Source organism: Sorex fumeus, unplaced genomic scaffold (genome assembly GCF_029834395.1).
Source record: "Sorex fumeus unplaced genomic scaffold, SorFum_2.1 ptg000122l, whole genome shotgun sequence".
Taxonomy (NCBI): domain Eukaryota; kingdom Metazoa; phylum Chordata; class Mammalia; order Eulipotyphla; family Soricidae; genus Sorex; species Sorex fumeus.
Window position 1 is genome coordinate 50,840,961 of NW_026606179.1, and position 21,765 is coordinate 50,862,725.

The following is a 21,765-nucleotide window of genomic DNA, read 5'->3' on the forward strand; positions in this document are numbered from 1 at the left end:
ACCCTGGTCAGCCACATAAACGACACTCGCCTTCCTGCTATACAGTCTCTCCAGCCCCACTGTAGGACCTTTTCCTTACATTTTTTCTTACATTTCTGGTTATGCCAAAGACATGAATGCAGGCTTTGCAGCCTTGTTTGTAGTAGCCCAAAATTGGAAATACCAAAACATCTATTGAGCAGAGTTAGGTCATCATGGTACAGCCACAAAGAGTGTGGACTGTTCTCTGCTTTTCAGGGGGAGTGTGAAAAGTCAATTGATACGATCCAGTCATATAATGTGATTCTAAGAGGAAAAAGCCCTGTGCAGGGCTGAAGTGATATTCAGTGAGCTGGAGCACATGCAAAGTATACTAGAGGCCTCGGTGTGATCCTGAGTGCTCCTGGCAGAGACCCCCTCCTCAGAACACAACTGCCCTCCCACCCCAGAAAAGAAAAAGCAACATGCAGAGTATTGCATATTGTTTGCATAAAATAACTGAAAAAAATACATAAGAAGTAGCACACTGCTTTTGGAGAAGAGAATGGCAGATGGCAGGTGTTTTAATATAAACTTTCTTGTACTGTAAAATTCATTCTAAAATTTAGCTTTGAAATGTTTTTTAATTTCTAAACTAAAATACTTTTGTTTAGAAAAATATGGGGATAGGGAAGAGAGATGTGTTGAGGAGAGAATTAAGACTTCTCCAAAGTTGGGGAAAGCCAAGAATCAAAGAGGGGGGCAATCCATTCACGGTTAGAGAGTACCGGGGGGGAAGTGCTTCTCTTGCACACGGCCAGCCCAGGTTCAGTTGGCATCCTGAATCTCATCTGGTGCCCCGAGCACCACCAGGAGTAACCCCTGAATGTGGTTTAAAAAAAAAAATAGTACCCAGGTTAGGTAAGGTACTTGTCTTGCACAGGGCTGACCCGGGTTTGATCTCCAGGACCCCATATGGTTCCTTAAGCCCGCCCAGAGTGGCCCCTAAGTGCAGAGCCAAGAGTAAGTCCTGAGCAGAGCCAGGATGTGAACAAAACACAAAGTTCAAGATTAAAATGCCTCCCTTTAAAATTTGTATTAAAAATGGGGCTTGAGAGGTGGGAGTGATAATACAGTGGGTCAGACATTTGCCTTGTACGCAGCCAGTTTGGGTTCAGTCCCTGGCAAGTCATGGGCCTTGTGCCCTGCCAGGAGTGATTCCTGAGTGCAGGGCCAGGAGTTAGCGCTGCAGGGTGTGGTCCAAAAACAAACAAATAGTAGGAAAACATGGGCCAGAAAGCTAGTACAGGAGCTTTCCTGTGTGCAGCCAACCGGAGCAGCATATGACGTGATCCCTGAGCACAGAGCCAGGAGTAAGCGCCCAGGACCAGCACTGCTTCTGCCCCTGCCAAAACAGTCCTGGGAGAGTATAAGGCTGACTGCAGTCCCGTCAAGGTTGCGTAGGTCTTTCCTGCTTCGGAATGGGGAATAACCTCCCAGTGAACGTTCTCCTCCGCTTCTCTCCTCAGGTGTTTGAGTACAGCATCCCAGACAAACAGTACACAGAGTGGAGCCGGACCATCCAGAAACAGGGTTTCCATTACCTTTGGCTCCAAAGGGATACTCCCATCACACACATCAGCTTTCATCCCAAGAGGCCGACGCACATCCTTCTCCACGACACCTACATGTTCTGCATCATCGACAAGTCGTTAGTGAGTTCTCCGGCGACCTATGCCCCTCCTGCCTCTAGCCAGCAGGGTTCCTCGGTCCTGTTCCCGGGCTCTGGAGGCCCGGGGGCAGGGTGGGCCTTTGTGTGTTGGTGTAGCAGGCAAGGAGAGGAGGTCAGCACACCAACGGTGGCCCTCTCCTCACCTTCCCCCCTGCTCCAGGTCATCAGCGGAGATCTGGGTTGGAGTGCTGGCCCCAACGCCCCTCGGCCGCACGCTGCAACCCTATCCCTGCGCTCCGCTGCGGGGCTGACTGTCTTGAAAAAAGGCCAGCTCAGAAAATTCCATTCCGCATGCCTTGTGATTTAGGTGGGATGTGAGCTTTGCTTTTCCGTTCTTAACTTTAGCCACTGCCAGAAGCTGATTAGCTTCACCCGATTTTATTGTTGTGTTTTTTTTTTCCCCTTGGGTTAGGGGCCAGGACAAGCGCTTTCTTGCCAGAGACCCTGACCTGTGGCCCTGCCTGCCGTGCCCCTTAGCTCGGGTTACAGCCGCCACAGTGTCCTGGGCTTCAGGGGAAGCAGCAGATGGCTCTGAAGGAGGGTGCGTGGTGATGTGTCCCTGGAACTGTCTCGCAGTGGGCCGCGCGCCCTCGGGGCGTGGGAAGCCAAGCTGGCTGACAAGCGCCTTCTATGAGATGGGGCAGGAAGGGCCCCTCCCACTCGCTTGCCCCTTTGTATCTCGGCCCAGAGTGACCCATATTTTTTCCCCAGCCTTGGTGATAAGTCCATCGCTTCCTCAGGCTGGGCAGCATTACTTCCTAAGGAAGTCAGAGATGAAATATCACTTGCCTAGCCAGACGCCACCTCGAAAGGTGTCAGTGACATCATGGCGGGGGGGTTATTGTAGTTTCGCCTGGGTAGAACTTCAGCCACGGGGCCGAGCTGTGATCTGCTTGGCGAGACTTCTCGGGGCAGCCTTCGGAGACCAACTCTCACGCAGCCAGTTTGTTCCCTTGTGACAGAATGTTACTGACAAGACTGGCCAGAAGCCCCAGATGGGTGCTTTGATCTTGCCTGCACCATGTTCAAGTTCTGTCTTGCCTCATACTCCCACCCTCGAGAAGAGCTGGAGTAGTGGCTGGCCCTCTTCTGGAATGAAGAGAGGAGGGAGATGATGAATGCAGAGTATGGTGTTTGGGAGATGGGTGACTGCTTGAAAAACAACGTTGTTCCCCGGTCTGAAAAGCCCAACTAAAGGAACAATTTAAACAGTATCTTTTGGGACCAGAGAGATAATACAGTGGGTAGGGCATTTTCCTTGCACCCAGTCCATCCAGGTTCTATCCCCAGAATTCCATACGGTTCCCAAGCACACTCCCGGTATGGCCCAAAAACAACTGTAGCACTGTCCTCCCGTTCATCAATTTGCTCAAGTGGGCCCAGTAACGTCTCCATTGTGAGACTTATTGTTACTGTGTTTGGCATATCGAATACACCACAGGGAGCGTGCCAGGCTTTGCCATGCGGGCGAGATACTCTCGGTAACTTGCCATGCTCTCCAAGAGGGGCGGAGGAATTGAACCCGGGTCAGCTGCATGCAAGGCAAACACCCTACCTCTGTGCTGTCACTCCACAATAGTAAAGTAAAGGCCCTCCCGTTGATCATCGATTTTGCTCGAGCGGGCCCAGTAACGTCTCCATTGGAGACTTTGTTGTTACTGTGTCTGGCATATCGAATACGTCATGGGGAGCTTGCCAGGCTCTGCCGTGCGGGCGAGATACTCTCGGTAGCTTGCCGGGCTCCACAATAATAAAATAATAATAACTTTCTCTTTTTAGCCTCTTCCAAATGACAAAACGTTACTCTACAATCCACTTCCTCCTACGAACGAATCAGATGTCATCAGGAGACGCACAGACCATGCCTTTAAAATTTCTAAGATATATAAGGTAAAATATCGTCTGTGATATTCTGAATTGTTGGTTCCTTGTGATATTATCAAAATACTTTTAAGTTCCATGATAGAAAATAAGAATGCCTTCATCTTATATACAGAGAGCCAGTTTTGAGGAGTTACATAACCTTTCTGATTATGTGTCTATTGTGTGTTCTCACCTAAGTATATTTGAGATTTGAGTTTACATACAGCAGATTCTGTGTAAATACATAGGTAATGAGAAATAGTGTTGGATTTCAGTTAGGGCCTTTCTGTTAAAGTTTGCTTTCAAAATTTGATTTCTAGGGGCTGGAGCGATAGCACAGCGGGTAGGTTGTTTGCCTTGCATGCAACCGACCCGGGTTCGATCCCCAACATTCCATATGGTCCCCCAAGCACCGCCAGGAGTAATTCCTTAGTGCAGAGCCAGGAGTGACCCCTGAGCATCTCTGGGTGTGACCCAAAAAGGAAAAAAAAAAAATTTTTTTTGTTGATTTCTAGTTGAATATTCCACAAGCTATAGTATATCCCAAATAAATAGAAACATTGCATTTATTGTGACTTTCCTTTGGGGATAGTTTTTTACTGTATATGAAACAGATACCCATTGATCTTAGGGTCTGTACCTGTTCGTGCCAATTTAGAAGTCCCTATTCATTTTTTACAAATTGGCGTTCTTTCGGGGTCCTGAAACACTCCCACCCTTTCATTTCACCATGGGTTTTCTTGGGCCTGCAAGAATTTTCTTCAGGGCCAGAGGAATAGTACAGCAGGTAAGGCATTTGCCTTCTGCACGGCGACCTATATTCAATCCCCAGCATCCCATATGGTCCCCTGAGCACTGCCAGAAATTATTCTTGACTGCAGAGCCAAGAGTAACCCCCGAGCATTACTGGGTGTGACCCAAAAAGCAAAAATAATAATAGTAATAATAATAATTTTCTTTAAAGGGGAGTCTTTGGGGGCCAGAATGATAGTACAGTGGGGAGGGTGTTTGCCTTGCATGCAGCCAGCCCATATTCGATCCCTGCCATCCCACATGGTCCCCTCGAGCATCGCTGGAAATGACCCAAAAAAGCCAAAAAAAAATAAAGGGGAGACTTTTCAAGGCACTTGGCTTTTTAGACAGCTAAGATCTTTGACACCATAGCCGATCCCTCAAACACCACCCAGAGTAAGTTCTGAGCACTGCAGGGTGTGGTCCCAAAAACCAGAAAATAAAAATAATCTATTCAGAGCTGATCAACTTTTTTTTTTTCTTTTTGGTGTTTTGGGCCACTCTTGGCAGGCTCAGGGGATGATACTGTGAATAGAACCTAGGTCAGCCACATGCAAGCTAAGCACACTATCTGCTGTACTATCACTCCAGTCCCTGATTAACTTCTTGATGCATTCGTGATTTGCCTTTTGGTAAGCATACAGATTCCAAAGCCCTCAGTCAGTACTGGTTCCTGAGAAATTAGGGAATCCGTGATGTATAGAGAAAGAGTGTCTTAGTAAAATGAGTAAAATCTTCCACTAACCTTGTGGGACCAGAGATAACAATACAGTGGTCTTGTTTGCTTAGAGCCCCTGTATCCCACAGTCCACTACAGAGAGTTGTCACAGCCCCTTTCTCCTCCCCCTGCCCCAAATCCTTCTAATCTTTTCAACCCTTTTGAGTCCTAAAGCAGGAAAAGACACATTTCCTCCAGCTTTTTTTTTTTTTTTTTTTTTTTTGCTTTTTGGGTCACACCTGGCAATGCACAGGGGTTACTCCTGGTTCATGCACTCGGGAATTACCCCTGGCGGTGCTCGGGGGACCATATGGGATGCTGGGAATCAAACCCAGGTCGGCCGCATGCAAGGCAAATGCCCTACCCGCTATGCTATCACTCCAGCCCCTTCCTCCAGCTTTGAGCTGGACTTTTTTTTGTTTCTGGGTCACACCCAGGGTTGCTCAGAGGTTTCTCCCTCCCCGCATGGGGGTGCGGGGTGTGGCAGATCAAACCTGGTTTGCATGTGCTTGGGACCACCCCTGCAACTAACTCCTGGTAGAATTGTTATTATCTTGGGCCGGATTAGCAGTGCAGTCAGTTTGCCTTACGTGCGGCCAACGCAGGTTCCATCCCCAGTACCCTGTATGGTCCCCTAAGCACTGCCAGGAATAACTCCTGAGAGCAGGAGCAAGAGGAAGCTCTGAGCATCGCTGGGTGTGGCCCTCCGGAAAAAGAATTGTTCTCTTCTCTCCACAGCCCCTGCTCTTCATGGACCTTCTGGATGAGCGGACACTGGTGGCGGTCGAGCGGCCCCTGGATGACATCATCGCCCAGCTCCCACCACCCATTAAAAAGAAGAAATTTGGAACTTAAAACCGGGCACTGGCTGTGTCCTTCCTTGAACTGTCTACCCTGTTTGTTTTCACAAATCATGATAATAAAACAAAGTTATTCTTTACGATTGGTTATTATAAATGTTCTCTTCCAAAATAATGGACAGTAATTTCCCTACATTGAAAGTGAACAGCAACTCCCATGTATTTGTACTTGGGATCATGTTCAGAGACATGTTTGTTCTTTAGATCACAGTCCCAGGAAAAGGATAATGACTGCCCTTCCTCCCAACACAGGCCGGAGGCATCAGAGGGCTGGTGACCTTTGCACCAGCTGGCAGCCCGTGGGGTGGCATGGGACCTGCCCCAGCATTGCCCTAAAATGCTGGCTTCTTGGGGGTTGCCCGGTCAGTACAGAGTGATTCTGAGCGTTCTTTGTCGGCTAGCCCCTCCCTGCGCTTGACCACTGAGCTTGTGATGACCGGTCTTACACACTTGATCACACAGTTGCATGGTGACTCCTGGAGGGCAGGTCTGCATTGAGCTTTCCTTGTGATCACCACCCCCTCCCATTTGTGTTTCAAGAAAGGACACTGGAAAAATGGGTGTCTTGGACTTAGTGATGGACTACTGATGATATTGCAAAGGAAAACAGACTTTGGGATGTCAGGCTCATTGATCGTCTTTTCTCCTGTTACACATCCCATTTTGAATTGTTTTTCTTGGGGGAGGGGGCTTTGGGTTTGGAGCTAAATCTTGCAGTGCTCAGGCTACTCCTGTGTTTGAGGGTTTCTAGTAACAGTGCTCCGGGCGCCATGTGGTGCCAGGGATTGAGCCTGGCCCCTTGCATGCGAAGTATGCTTTCAGCCCATTGAACTATCTTTCCAGCCCCCCAGTTTCAGTGTTTGAGGAGACAATGATAGGGATTGTGTTAAATGTGGTGAATAGCAACAACAAAAAGGACATTCATGGGTTGGAGAGATAGAGCAAAGGTTGAAGTGCTTCCTTTGCATGTGACAGCTCTGCTTCAATCCTGAGGCTGGACAGGAGTGATCCCTGAGCACAAGCCAGGAGTAAGGCCTGAGCACAGCCAGATGTGACCTCAAAGCCCCTCTCCCAGAACTTTTCTGTTGCTGTGGAGGAGGAACCCAAAAAGCCCTCCAATATTTTTAAATTTTTATGTCCTATTTGCTTTGCCATCACTGTTCCTATGGGTGTTAGCCATTGCCCACTTTGGTAGGGGTGTTTTTTCAGTGGGGGCAACAGGGGAGAGTGCCCCGTCTCTGTGCTTAGAGGTCACTGCTGGCAGTACTTGTAGGCTAGGCTAGGCATAGTACTTCCATGCCAGGTATTGAACTCTGGTCTCCTGTGTGTGAAGCATGAATCCGGCCTCTTGAGCTATCTCTATGACCCCAACTGCCTAGTTCTTGGTTTTGGGGATTTTAGAGATTTTGGTTTGGGCCAGGAGGGACCAAAAAAAAAAAAACAACCAGACCGTGCCAGGAATCAAGCCCAGGCATGCAGCATGCAAGGCAAGTGCCTTCCCCGGTATTATTTCTGTCGCCTGCCCAGTTTTAATTAGAAAGAGAAGAACTCTCTAAGTTAACCTGAACTGAGCAGATAGGTTTCTTTCCTATCTCACCGGTGTTGTGTTGCCTCTCTGTGGAAACCGGCTCTGTATGGTTTAGTTGGGGCCTCAAGGCCTGCATACTGGCAGAGGAATGAGTTTTTTTTTTTAATTGAATGACAATGACATATAGTTACAAGCTTTCATGTTTGAGTTACAATCATACAATGATCAAATATCCATCCTTACACCAGTGCACATTCCCACACCAATCTCCCCAGTATTCCCCCTTCCCCACCCTCCCCTGCCTCCACAGCAGACAGTTTCCCCCATAGTCTACTTTTGTGCATTATGGTTTGCAATACAGACACTAAGAGGTCATCATGTTTGGTCCTTTATCTACTTTCAGTGGCATGACAGTTCTGATGACATGGCATGTAAAGTGCTGACGAGGACATTTTGGCTATTACTCCCACCTCCACCCAGTCTAGAAAGGGAAAATCAATGTGAGAGTTTAAAGTGGATTTGGGGGAGGAGCGTCAGCACAGACACAATGAGAAAACCCAATACTTGGAAAGTGAAAGGGCTATTTCAAGTTTGCAAAGGGAACAGATGTAAGAGTGATAAAGGGGACATCTTTGCCCTACCTGTATAGGTTTTGTTCAATGGTGGGAGTAATTTATAAAATAACATTTACTCCTGCATAAATAAATTTCCTGAGTGGGGCACAGTCTCCCGAACTGCATTTGGCTTGACCTTTACAACCTTTCAGTAGTTTGGAAGATCCTGCCTTTCTAAGAACTGTTTTAGACTCCCTTCTGAATGCTTGAAACCAAAGTTCAGGGGGCCAGAGAACTAGTACAGAGGGCCGTGAGCTTGCCTTGTTATGTGGCTAACCTACGTTCTCAGTCCCAGCAGGGAATCAGGAGTAAGCCCTGCATGCCACCCCGTGTGGCCTAAATGATAAAAATAAAAAAGTTCAAGTCCCTTTTTGACAGGAAGAGGCTAGGATGCCTTAAATATTAACTCACCGGGCTGGAGTGATAGTACAGCAAGTAGGGCATTTGCCTTGCATACAGCTGACCTAAATTCAATCCCCTGGCATCCCATATGGTCCCCAAGCACCACCAGGAGTGATCCTGAGTGCAGAGCCAGGAGTAACCCGAGCATCACTGGATGTAGCCAAAAAAGAAAGAAAAAATATTAACTCACCTGCTTTTCACTGAACATAGAGCTATATATTATATTTAAGGAAAGGTAACTGGAGTCTACTAGAAGACTTGACATTCTGAACTCTTCGAGATTTTCAGGGTGAAGTTACGACTGTGGGCTCAGCAGCTCATTTGAGTGAAGGAGTGAAACATCTGAAAGGCGAAAGCATTCCTTTGCAACTTTTCCAGCCAGTGATTTGCACTGCCATAAATGGCAGGGGAACTTACAGCTCCAGGCCTTGAAATTCTTCCTCAGTAGAGAACTTTGAATATAAATGAAGCAGAAACTGATTGGGACAAGTTAGAGGAATTGGGGGAAGGGAAGGCAAAACTGTCAAGTCAGAAGAGCATTTTATGTGCTTGTTTCCTGATCCTCTTACTCAGGGGATTTGAGTAATCTAGATTGTTTATGTTCTTGTTTAACTGTCGTAGGCAACTCACATTTGAGCTCTTGGAAGATATTTACCTGAGACCCACCTGGGAATGTGGGTGGGTTTTTTTTTTTCTGTTACTCAGATGCAAATGCTTTAAAAATTCACTTCTCAGGCCAGAGTACGGGGATGAAGGCACTGACCTTGCACGGGGCTCACTCTGGTTCAATTCCCAGACACTGCCAGGAGTGACCTTTGAGATATAGTAGATGGTAAGACACTTCCTTTGCATTCAGTAGACCCTCAGTTCAATCCCTGAGAGTGTCCTCTGAGCATGGAGCTGGGACTGACCCCCAGGCCCCCCAAATAAATGTTTTTATTTTTACTTTTTTTTTCATATCCTGGTTTGTAATCTCATGAATTAATGTTCCCATACCTTAGTACAGCACAAAATAAGAAAAAAAGCTTGGAATATTGAAAGAGAATATCCTGTTTGGGGGTTTATTTTTATTTATTTATTTAATTGCTTTTTGGGTCACACCCGGTGATTCACAGGGGTTACTCTGGCTCTGCACTCAGGAATTACTCCTGACGATGCTCAGGGGACCATATGGGATGCTGGGAATCAAAACCTGGTTGGCTGCATGCAAGGCAAACGCCCTACCCGCTGTGCTATCGCTCCTGCCCCTGGGGGTTTATTTTTAGAGGGTTTTTTGTTTTTTTGGGGTTTTTTTGGTGGTTTGTTAGTTTTTATTTGTTTTGGTTAGGAGACCATTCCTTGTGCTCAGGAGATTGTCCTGGGTCTGCTACATGCAAGGCAAACACTTAAATCCCTGCAATATCCCTCTTTTCACCTACTTTTTTTGGTTTTGGGGCCACATCCAACAGTGTTTGAAGCTTATTGCTGGCTCTAGTTCAGGGATCACTCTCGATCAGGGAGAACCATATGCAGTTCAACCACACAGAGGTAAGCACCCTACCTGCTTCCAACTCTGACCACTGACACCTTGTGACACTGTGTTTTCAAAGTGAAGTCTTCTATACTGAGAACCACAATATATGATACAGACTATCACAGTGGTTCTGGTTGTTGGAGTATGGACAAAGTAACAGTTTCTGAAAGGTGTCTCTTAGATTCATGACTCTGCGCTCAAGGAATTACTCCTGGCCGTTGGATCTGGGGGGACCATGGAATGCTTGGGATTGAACCTGGGTCAGCCGAGTGCAAGGCAAATGCCCTACCCACTGGACTATCACTCCGGCCCCAGCTTCATTATTTAAGATTAGGAATGGAGACTGTGAGAAGCAAAGGGGCTTTGTCCAGAGTCACGGCAGTGGTTTCTCAGAAGCCAAGAGGGCGTTGTCGTTTCGTTTGTCTTTGGTGCAGGGCTTCACATGTAGAAGCCAGTGCGGCCCCTCCAGTCCCTTCCCCAGGTCTGTCTTGGTTACCAAGTTCCAACTGTAAACACGGTGCTTAGCAGGCATGGTCTACAAAGGACTTTCCCTTTCGGAGACTGCAGGGAAAGGGTCGGCATCCCTTGCTCAGTGTGGCACCTGATTTAGCTCCTAACACCAAGTCCTGTGGTCAGCCTCGTGTGTGAACCATGTGCTTGGGCTCTGCCGGAGCTCACACAGGCACTTTCTAGGCTTTCCTCCTTGATAGTGCACTTGCTCGCTCACATTGCATCTATTTCCCACTCACCGTTAGCTGCCCATTGGAATGACTGTGTTTCCATGAGCACTGATTTAACTTGGTTCTGTTTGGGAGGGGGCCATTTGTGTCAAGGGTTTTCTCCTGGCTCTGTGCTCAGGGGCCATTCAGGGTGGCGCTTGAGAGACTGTATTCAGTGCCCGGGGCCACTCCCAGTGGTACTTGGTTCTTCTGTGCAGGCCTGATGCTCACAGATTGAACCAGGGTTGGCTGTATGCAAGACAAGTATCTGAAGCCCTCCATTACCAGTATTTAAAAATACTCTTTTCCTGGAGCTCAGATAAAGAGGAGAACACCAAACAAAGGCGTTGGGAGGATCCTCCCAGGATGGGAGAAGCATGCTGAAAGTAGACTATAGACCAAACATGAATACCACTCAATGTCTCTTTTGCAAACCACAACACCCAAAAGGAGAGAGAGAACAGAGGGGAATGCCCTGCCACAGAGACAGGGTGGGATGGGGGCATGGGGGGTGGGAGGGATACTGGGATCCGTGGTGGTGGGAAATGCGCACTGGTGGAGGGATGGGTGTTTGATCATTGTGTAATTGAAACCCAAGCACAAAAATGTGTAAGTCTGCAACTGTACCTCATGATGTCTCACATTAAAAAAATTTAATAAAAAAAAATACTCTTTTCCTTACACCTTGCCAATGCATTAACAGACTAGTTTCGGCCCATCTATTGGGTGAGAAATGGTATGGTTTTATTTTGCACTTCTCTGTTTAGAAATGAGCTTGCTTGGGCTGGAGTGATAGCACAGCGGGTAGAGCATTTGCCTTGCACGTGGCCGACCCGGGGTTTGATTCCCAGCATCCCATATGGTCCCTTGAGCACTGCCAGGGGTGATTCCTGAGTGCAGAGCCAGGAGTAACCCCTGTGCATTGCCAGGTGTGACCCAAAAAGCCAAAAAAAAAAAAAGAGCTTGCTTACTTTGTGTTTGGGCTAGTTGACTAGTTATATCAATTGTATTTTTCTTATGCCCTCCCCCCGCAAATATGTGGTCATTTAAGATGCGGATCGGCGCTGTCTAATGAATCATCTGTGGTGAGTGTGGTATGCAGTGCCTGTAGAACAAGGTAGTTACTAGCCAATTAGAGCTAGTATTGAGCTAAGGGCAACAAAAGAACTGTAAAGTTTGGGGAGGAGGGGGGAGATGGAAATGGGCCTTGTAGTGCTGGGCCAGAGTCATCTGGGGTCATCCAGGGTTATAGCTCAGGATTGGGGGAGCATGTGGATTCTGAGTGAGCCCTAACTCCTCTGTGCTTCCCTGTCCAAGAATTGATTTGGTAATTTCAACAACCTTCTATTGGGCAGTGCAGACCTAGATACTGAGGCTTAGCCCTGTGTCAGTGTCAGTGTCGTGTCTCCGGAAAGTTACAGGACTTAATACCGACTTAACCTGCATTTATTATGCACCAACCACAGATGAAAGATGATCTCAGCCCTTAAGAGCCTGACTGCGTAGCTGGGGAGAGAAACAAGCAGCTGGATACGGCTGCTTAGAGATGAGCAGAGAGAAGGGGCCCCTGGCCAGAAGGTGAGAGAGAAGGGCGCAGGGAGGGGATAGTCCTGGACCTCGTAGCTCAGGCAGGAGGAGAAAAACAGCCTCCTGGGGCACGGCCCAGGTAAAGGCTGGAAGCACAGCCTGTCCAGGCGACTGCCAGTACAGCTACGTGGGGTTGAAACAACAAATACTGGGAAATGGGGCTGAGAGGGCAGCCAGGATGCCCAGGGGTTGTGAACACCCTAGTCTCATTCCAGAAAGCTGGCCAGTAGATGTAACTGTTCCCTAACTGCCGAGAACTAGGATGCAGTAAGAGTCACAGAAAAGGTGAAAGGAGAGCAGTGTCTATGGAGTAAGGTAACGCAGCTAGAAAATGGCTGGTTTGATGCTTCAGGAGCTGGAGCATTCTCTCTGATTGAGGGAAGCCCGGGTTCAATGCCCAGCAGTCTCCTGGACCCCACCAGGGGCAACCCCCAAACACTTAGCTCAGAGTGGCCCCTGACAATCACAGCGAGGGTGCCAAAGAATCAAAACCAAAAATGGAAAAGGGTGTAGGAAAGGTAACACTTGATGAGGCCAGAACCATAGTACAGCAGGTAGGGCACTTGCCTTGCACTCAGCCAATCAGGGCTTGGTCCCTGGCACTCTGTCCAAACACTCCCTGAGTGCCAGATGTGATCCCTGAGCACAGAGCCAAGAGTTAAGTCCTGAGTGCCGCCACATATAGCCCCATAAAATAAAACTAATACTTGAAATAAAGACACATACAAACACACTGGAGTGTGAAGGTTGTGGTTATGAATTTTCTTTTTTTCCTGATTTTCTTTTCCCATATTTTGGCATTTGGATGATACCAGGCTATGCTCAGCGCTCACTCTTGGCTTTGTGCTCAAGGGGACCATTTGCCAGGGATTGAGCCTGGGACAGCCACGTGCAAGGCAAGAACATTAATCTTTCCACTCTCTAGCATCCCCCCCCAAATTTTTTGTTTTGGTTTTTGGGTCACACACAACTGTCTCGGGGCTCAGGGGACCGTATTCGGTGCCTGGGGTCACTCTCAGTGATACTTGGTCCTTCTGTGGAGGCTCAGGTCAGTAACGCTTCGGTCACCAGGGTCACACCTTGTAGTGTTTGGAGGGCCGTGTAGTGCCTGGGATTCAACTTGGGGTTTCACAGCACACACCCTGTGAGCTATCTCCCAGCCAAATTTTCATTCAATGGGAAATAACTGTGAGCCACTCAGATTCAAAGGAATGACACAGTATTTGTGCGAAGGAGGAAGCTGTTGCCAGAGATGCAATTCACAGGGATGGAGTGTACTTTGCATGCTGCAGCCCCCTGTTCTGCATGGTCTGCAGGCACCAGCTGGGAGTAACTCCTAAACATCGCCATGGGTCCCCTTATCTCCCTTAACCCCCCCCAAAAAAAAGATAGAGGTTGTTGTAGGTTCCTGATTTGGAATCTGTTTGCCCTAACCACATCATAGAGCTTAAATGGTAGGAATGTTTCTCAGTGATGGAGGTTTTGGGTAATGTCATTAGCAGGGTAAGGCCCCTTCTTGACTTGCAGACTCTCTTCACATGCTGTTCCCTATCATTTGATCTCTTGACTTCCCGTTAATCATCAATTTGCTCGAGCGAGCGCCAGTAACGTTTCCATTCGTCCCTGTTGCGTGCTAGTGTAGCCCAATGGCATCTGTTCGTTCTAGGAACACAAACCGATCGTTCAGGGTCTTGACGAAGAAGTCTGACCATCTTGTAGGTGTGGGGCCACGCGGTCTTTTGATGTCCCATGGAATCCAGCTGGTAACGGCTCTCGTCCAGCGGTCTTCTCTAAATCTCATTATGTGTCCAGTCCATCTGATTTTCGAAGGCTTGGCAAAGGAGACAGCATCCCTGATTCTTGATCGGCAATGGAGCTCAGAACTCCAGATCCTTTCTCTCATTTGAGTGAAACGTGATACTCCAAGCATAGCTCTTTTTTTGGGAGATCCAAATAGAGCTCTCATCCTGTTTTCGTAGGGCCCAGGTCTCTGAGGCATATGTTAATGCAGGAAGAACAGTGAAATCAAAGAGATGTGCCTAGAGCTGGAGGTTCTTCATCCTCTTAGCTATTTCTTCGACGCTTTTGAAGGCGTTCCAAGCTGCTCTCTTCCTCCTGCGCAACTCAGGTGCCAGGTCATTTGTCATGTTGACTTCTCGACCTAGGTACACATAACTGTTGCATTCGGAGATGGTCATTCAGTTGAGAGCAAATGGAACGTCAGGAACGAGACTGTTTCTCATAAACATTGTCTTCGTGAGATTCTGCTGTTCCCTATTTTTGTATCTATTTTATATTACAAGTTTTGTTAACCTTTTTGTTTGTTTTGGGAGTACACTCAGTGGTTCTCAGGGCTTAGTCCTGGCTCTATGCTTAGAGAGGACTCCTGGCGGAGCCCAGGGCACTTTGTAGGTAGCCAGGGACCCAACCTGGGTCAAGCATGTGCAAAGCAAACTTCCTACCTGTTCTGTCTCTCTGCCTCTCTCCTTGTGTGTGTGTGTATGTGTGTGTGTGTTTGGTTTTGGACCACACCTGGTAGTGCTCAGGACTCACTCCTGTTTCTGTGCTCAGGGATCACTTGTAGCATTACTCAGACCTGGGTCAGTCATATGCAGGACGAGCGCCGTGTCCCCTCTTCTGTCTGTCTGACTCCAGTGTCTCTCCTCTGACAATCACAGATGGCCTCATGGATTAGAGCCCACCCTAATGACCTCATTATTTTTTTGTATTATAAGAAAGTATTGTTTGAAGCTGGAGCTATGGGACAGAAGGGAGGGTGTTTGCCCTGCATGTGACCAACAGGGATTCGATCCCTGGCATCTGATATGATACCCTGTGCACTGCCAGAAGTAATTCCTGAGCACAGAGCCAGGAATAGCCCCTGACATCACTGGGTGTAGCTCCCAATAGGGAAAAGAAAGCATTGTTTAAATTTTTTATTGATTAAGCTTCTTGGTTTACAATACTGTTAATAATGTTTTTTCATGTACATAATTCCAACACCACACCCACTACTCCTTCTCTCTCCCAAGGACCTCAACATCATCACTCTCAACTCAGCCACTCCCCAATTCAATAGTGTAACCTCATTTTAACTTAATTACCCCTTTAAAGACCCCATCTCCAAATGCAGCCACAGCCTGAGATACAATAGGTTAGGATTTCAGTCTTTAAATTCCGAGGAGGCACGATTTAGCTCCTAACAGCCTGAGAAGACTGTGGGGCTTTGCAAGCCCCCAAGTTGTTGAGTTTGGATATAAGTACGTTTATTTGGACAAGTCAACAGCGTGCAGCTGACTCCCAAAGCAGGCCACACTTCCCTGCCCGACTGTGGCTCACAGTTATTTCCTGTTGAATGAAAATCTGGCTGGGAGATAGCTCACAGGGTCCATGCAAGCCTCCACAAAACCCCAAATTGAATCTCAGGCCCCAAGAACTATAGGGTGTGGTCATGGGGGTCCCCAGCAATACTGGTCTTAGTATCAGGCCTGCACAGAAGGACCCAGTATCATTGGGAGTGGCCCTGGGCCCTGAATATGGTCCCCTGAGCCCCATCAGGAATGATGGCTGAGCACAGAGCCAGGAGTCAGCCCTGACACAGCTAGGTGTGGCCCAAAAGACAAAACCAAAAAAAAAAAGTTGGGGGGACTGGAGAGAGAGTAGAAAGCTTAATGTTCTGCACCAATAGGAGCCCCGCAAAGCCCCATACCCCCCGCCAGTGGTGCCTCTCAGGGTCGAGTCTCTGGACACCCCACAGCAGGGTTGAGGTGCCCTGACTGCTCCCCACCCAAGCTCCCTGATTGGTTTGTTGCACTCAAGAAAAAAAGCTCTGGGCTGGAGAGAGCACAGCGGGTAGGACATTTGCCTTGCACGCGGCCGACCCGGGTTCAATTCCCAGCATCCCATATGGTCCACTGAGGACTGCCAGGAGTAATTCCTGAGTGCATGAGCCAGGAGTAACCCCTGTGCATCGCTGGGTGTGACCCAAAAAGCAAAAAGAAAAAAGAAAAAAAAGCTCTGATCCTCTGCCCTGTTCCCCACCCCCCACCCCACTCTGCAATTGGGGACTCTGTCACCACACATAGGGGTCATTCGCTGGGGTAGGGTGGGGACTTAGATCTGTGAGACAAAGGCCCAGACATAGGTAACAATAAACATGATTCAGTATTCAAAGAAACATGAAGACAGAGGCTGAGACGGGAACAGCTCTACAACCCCGAGAGATTAGTAGAGTGCTTAGGATCCTTGCCTTGCTGTGCAACTGACCCAGGTGTGATGCCCAGTGCCGCATCTGGTCCTCAAGCCCTGCCAGGAGTGATCCCTGAGTGCAGAGCCAGGAATAAACTCCAAACTCCGCTGGGGAGGGCCTCACATCCCCCCACGCCCACCCCCAAGATGACAAGTCAGAAACTGTTGGAATTGGTATTGGGGAAAAGTAGAATTATATTTTTGAGCCTCATTTGAATTTCATAGTAAATTCTGTGATTTCCACATGAGTAGGAAATACTAGTGAATTTCCATAACCAAGGGGAGGCAGCAACACTAACCTCCTTAGAACGTCCTTGCTAATTTTTCCCTGAAAAGAAAGTCACCGAGCAAGAAAACTGTCACCAGCTGCTTCTCATTAGGAATGTGGTTAGCAGATGTGGGTTTTCATCGTCCTAACGCATGAGATAGTTAATCCATTTTTTGTGGGCTTCAGCTGGAAAGTGATTTATCTTGGTGGGATGAATTTTAAAATGTGCTGGCCTCAGCTGCAGGATTTATACACCTTTCTCTCTTTCGCTTCGTGTTTGGACTGGTGAGAAAAATACATTTTACATTTATTTTGCCCAGAAGGCCAAGAAGTCTCAATCTGAGTGTGTTCTAAGTGGGGACGTGTGAGGCCTGGGTCATTTTTCCAAATTGGATACTGCTTATCTTACAAGCCGGTTTTTCCCTGGCCTCTTACGAGTAATTGAGCAGCTCTTGCTTTTCTCCCTCTGGCACCAGGCCGGCCTTTGTGGCAGTGACCTTCAGGCTTGCTAAGGGCTGCAATTTTGCCTGGGGCCCTCCTTCCTTATGAAATTACACAACACTCAAACCTTGGAAGCAGCCCCAGATGCACTAATTCTTTCCTTTGACGGACTCTTGGCACTCTGTATTCCCTTTCAGCCCAAGTGTAGCTTTATACAAGATCTGTTTGTCACTGAAATTAATTTGGCCATTTGCCCTTTTTAAGCCTGGAATCAAACGGTATTATGGTAGACTCCTTCTTAGCTACAGTATAGAGTCGGAGCTGGAGGATTTTCACTTGAAGGTCTGCTACTGCCAATCAGCAGGTAATAATACCAGCGGCTGCTACTTTTTGTGTGCAATTGTTACACTGTGTCAGGTAAGGGCTTTGCAGCCGTCATCCCAGTCAACCCTCACCATCACCCTCACTTTCACCCAGATACAAGGTATTTGCCCAGACCACAGCCTCTTGCCACATAGTGACCCGACTACAGTTTGAATCTCTCTTTCTTTCCTCTCCCCTCCTTCCTTTCCCTCTTTCCTCTCCCCTCTCTTCTTAAGTCACACCCAGAAATGCTCAGTTTACTCCTGTCTCTGTGCTCAGGAGTCACTCATAGTGGGCTCAGGGAACCAACTGGGGTATTTAGGAATTGATTACATCCAGCTTGGTTGCATGCAAGGCAAATGCCCTGTCCACTGTACTATTGCTCCAGCCCCCTGAACCTTCTTTTTTTTTTCTTTTTTTGCTTTTTGGGTCACACCCAGCGATGCACAGGGGTTACTCCTGGCTCTTCACTCAGGAATTACTCCTGGCGGTGCTCGGGGGACCATATGGGATGCTGGGAATCGAACCAGGGTCGGCCGCGTGCAAGGCAAATGCCCTACCTGCTGTGCTATCGCTCCAGCCTCCCTTCTCCTCTTAAATATCACACTATATTATAAATCTACTGTGAGAAAGAAGAAAAAATAAATCCTGGGTTTTGAAAGACCATAGAGTCAGCGCCTGAGTCATAAGACTATCTGAAATTAGGGAACTCAGAAAGTTAATCCACCCCTTCGTTTTAAGGCTGAGGAGATGTGTAATGCACATGGTGAAAGGAATAGGAGGTTATTAAAAATTCTCTGAGCCACTTCCTTTTTAATTTTTTATTTTGAGGGGGCTTGGGCCATACTCCTAGATCTGTGAGGTTTTGGAGGGATGGGGGCGAGATTCATTCCTGTTGGAGAACCATGCAGTGACAGAGTACCAGGTCGGTTGCAAGCAAGGCAAGTACCTAAACCACTAAACTATCCAGCTTCCATTTCCTTGGAGGTAAAATAATGAAGCTGGTCTCTGAAACTTGCCTCACTAAGTAACTGTGGAAACAGACGTGTGCTTTTTATTTCTGATTTCACTGTCCACAGTAAGTAGATTTCCACTCACTACTTACTTCCTAGATGGTAATTTTCACTCTGCGCGGAACCTTCAGGGGTATTCTATGAAAAGACTACAGAGCAGAAGGCACTGAAGAGCAATCAATCACACCTTTAATGAGTTCCTTCTCTGCAAGGCAATATTTTTGGAATAGCAGGAAATAAAAAGAAGCCAATGGGTGGTCCTGCCCTCCCGTGCTTTATAATCTATGTGAGCAAGGCAGCCAGACACAGAACAAAATTGTTCCTGGGGAAAAAAACAAAAACCCACTAAATTGGGTAGTAAGGGAAAAATGGGATAAGATGATGCTAAGTGGAAGAATCATAGAAATTGGCTTGGAGGTGTTTGGAAAGAAATCCCAAGGAGGGAATCTTGATAGCCTCATCATGAGATACAGCTGGAAAAGTTTGGTCAGTCTAAAGGTAATGATGAGGGGCCAGGGTGATAGATCAACCGGTAGGGCACTTGCCTTGCACATGGCCCACCCAGGTTCCATCCCTGGCATCCCATATGGTCCCCTGAGTACCACCAGGAGCAATTCCTGAGCAAGAGCCAGGAATAATCTTCAAGCATTGCTGGGTGTGGTCCAAGAAACCAAACACATAAAAAAATTTTTTTTAAAAGGTAGGGCTGGAGCGATAGCACAGCGGTAGGGTGTTTGCCTTGCACGCGCCGACCCGGATGGACCCGGGTTTGATTCCTCTGCCCCTCTTGGAGAGCTTGGCAAGCTACCGAAAATATCTCACCTGCACGGCAGAGCCTGGCAAGCTCCCTATGATGTATTCGTTATGCCAAACACAGTAATAACAACTCTCACAACGGAGATGTTACTGGGCCTGCTCGAGCAAATCGAACAACGGGAGGACAGTGCGACAGTGCTACAGATGAGGGTGAGGAGGGGGGGATGGGCCGGGGGTGGTGAGAGTACTACTGGGATCATTGGTGGTGGAAAATGGGCACTGGCGGAGGGATGGGTACTTGATCATTGTATAACTGAAATGCAAGCACGAAAGTTTCTAAGTATGTAACTGTACCTTAAGGAGATTCACTAATTAAAAAAAAAAAGAATTGAAAGAGCTATGCTTGGAATATCGCGTTTCACTCAAATGAGAGAAAGAATTCGGAGTTCCGACATCCGTCGACGATCAAGAATCAGGGACGCTGTCTCATTTGCCAAGGTGTCAAAAATCAGATGGGCTGGTCACGTAATGAGATTTAAAGACGACCGCTGGACTAGAGCTGTTACCAACTGGATTCCACGGGATGTCAAAAGACCACGTGGCCGCCCTCCTACCAGATGGTCAGACTTCTTCATCAAGATCATGAACGATCGGTTTGAGGCTCTTCATGTTCCCAGAGCGAACAGATGCCATTGGTCTACACTAGCACTCGACAGGGACAAATGGAGACGTTACTGGCGCCCGCTCGAGCAAACCAATGACTAACGGGAAGTGATTAAGTGTGATTAAGTGATGAAAAAGGATGTGGAGTGGCTGCAGAAATAGTCCAGGGGTGATTGCCTTGCACGTGGTTTATCCAAATTTGATCCCTAGCACCACATATAGACCTCCAAGCACCACCAGGAGTGACTCCTGAGCACTGCCAGTATGACCCAAAACACAAAAACAGAAAAGGTTTGCTTCTGATGGAGGACATTGTAAAAACAGCTCAGTGTTTGGGAAAATTTTATGGATATGTAATTTTTTTTTCCTTGCCATGCCAGGGACCAAACTCAGGGTCTCACACACTTAAGGCACGTGTTTGGGCAGAGCCCTGGATATGTACATATTAGATAAATGGTTTTGAGCCACACCCTGCAGTGCTTAGGGGCTATCTCTGGCTCTGTCTTTAGGGGTCATCTTGGCTGACCTCATGGAAAGCAAGCGTCATACCCCTTAAACTATCCAGCCTTGGCCCTGGATACATTTGAGTAATTTAAGCAATCTTCTTAACTCTCCTCCTGAGGTTAAATATTTTGTTACATAACTACCTTATGTAAGAGCCCTCACTATTTCAATGAAAGATCCACGATCTCCTCCACCTCTTGACCAGAAGGTTTTGGAAAGAATTGCCAGGACTTCTCTTGTGCTAATTAAAGTGTCCTCAAGTGTTCAACCTCTGGATGATGATGAACCTAAAAGTGTTCAAAACAGGGCTCAGACTCCAAGGAATCAGCTGCCAAGTGCTCTCTAATGAGCAGAAATTTCACATAACTCAGGCCTCAGGGGGCTCGGGCCTCCGCTGGAGCCATGCCAGCAGCACTGGTGTCTGCAGGTGCTTGTGGGCACATGGGGCCTGCCGGGACAGCAGTCTGGCCGCTGTGGCTGGTCTAGGAGCTGGCTGGAGGGCTGAGCTTCTGCTGACGCCTGCAGCTTGAACAATCCTGCGCCACTCTTTGCAAAGAAAATTCTGCTCTCGTGGCTTTGGGGCTAAGATACTTGCCTCATCTTCTCATTTTCCTCATTTTGAATTCCCTCATTTGGGGCCCCAGGTGCTTCGCAGTTTCTATTTTTATCCTTTGAACTCCTACTAGAGACAGCCCTTTTTTTTTGGGGGGGGGGGGTTGGTACATGCCTGGCTTACTTACCTGGAGGTACATGCTTGTTGCTTCCTCCTGGCTCTTTACTCAGGGATCACTCCTGGCAGGGTTTGAGGGACCATATGTGGTGCTGGGAATCAAACCCTCATCAGCCATGTGCAAGCTCTCTGATCCCTTTCGAATTTCATTTTTGAGGTCTGAGGTATAGAAGCCAAGTAACCATTTTTCAAAGAGCACTGGACCAGAAAGTTGGGAGGCCTGAGATTTTTCTGCTTCCTCACCGTGGACTCCGGGCCAGAGTCTAGCTCTCCTGGGCTGTTCCCTCACCTCTTCTAGCTCAAGTTGAAAGAAGCTGGTGAACTGAATCACTCATGAGTAAAAGCCATTATAGGCTCCTCTCTCCAGAAGTCTACAATTTCTGGGGACCCACCCCTACCCACCAATCTACACTCACTCCAAGCAAAGGCTGTAACTTCCAGGGTCCAAACTCTTCTCTATTCAATTAGAGGAGGTTTTTCATATTCATATCCT

The 21,765-nt window shown here is 47.7% G+C and overlaps 1 protein-coding gene across 2 annotated transcripts in view; it reads left to right on the top strand.

The window, feature by feature from the left end:
• UTP4 (UTP4 small subunit processome component) overlaps positions 1-6,003 on the top strand; it is a 31,661-nt gene extending 25,658 nt beyond the window's left edge. For both annotated transcript variants that reach the window (XM_056136833.1, XM_056136834.1), the window contains 3 exons: positions 1,488-1,673; positions 3,470-3,580; positions 5,802-6,003. In XM_056136833.1, coding sequence (XP_055992808.1) covers positions 1,488-1,673; positions 3,470-3,580; positions 5,802-5,918 — 414 coding nt within the window. In that variant the 3' untranslated portion in view covers positions 5,919-6,003. The remainder of the gene's footprint in view (positions 1-1,487; positions 1,674-3,469; positions 3,581-5,801) is intronic.
• The last annotated feature ends 15,762 nt before the right edge of the window (positions 6,004-21,765 follow it).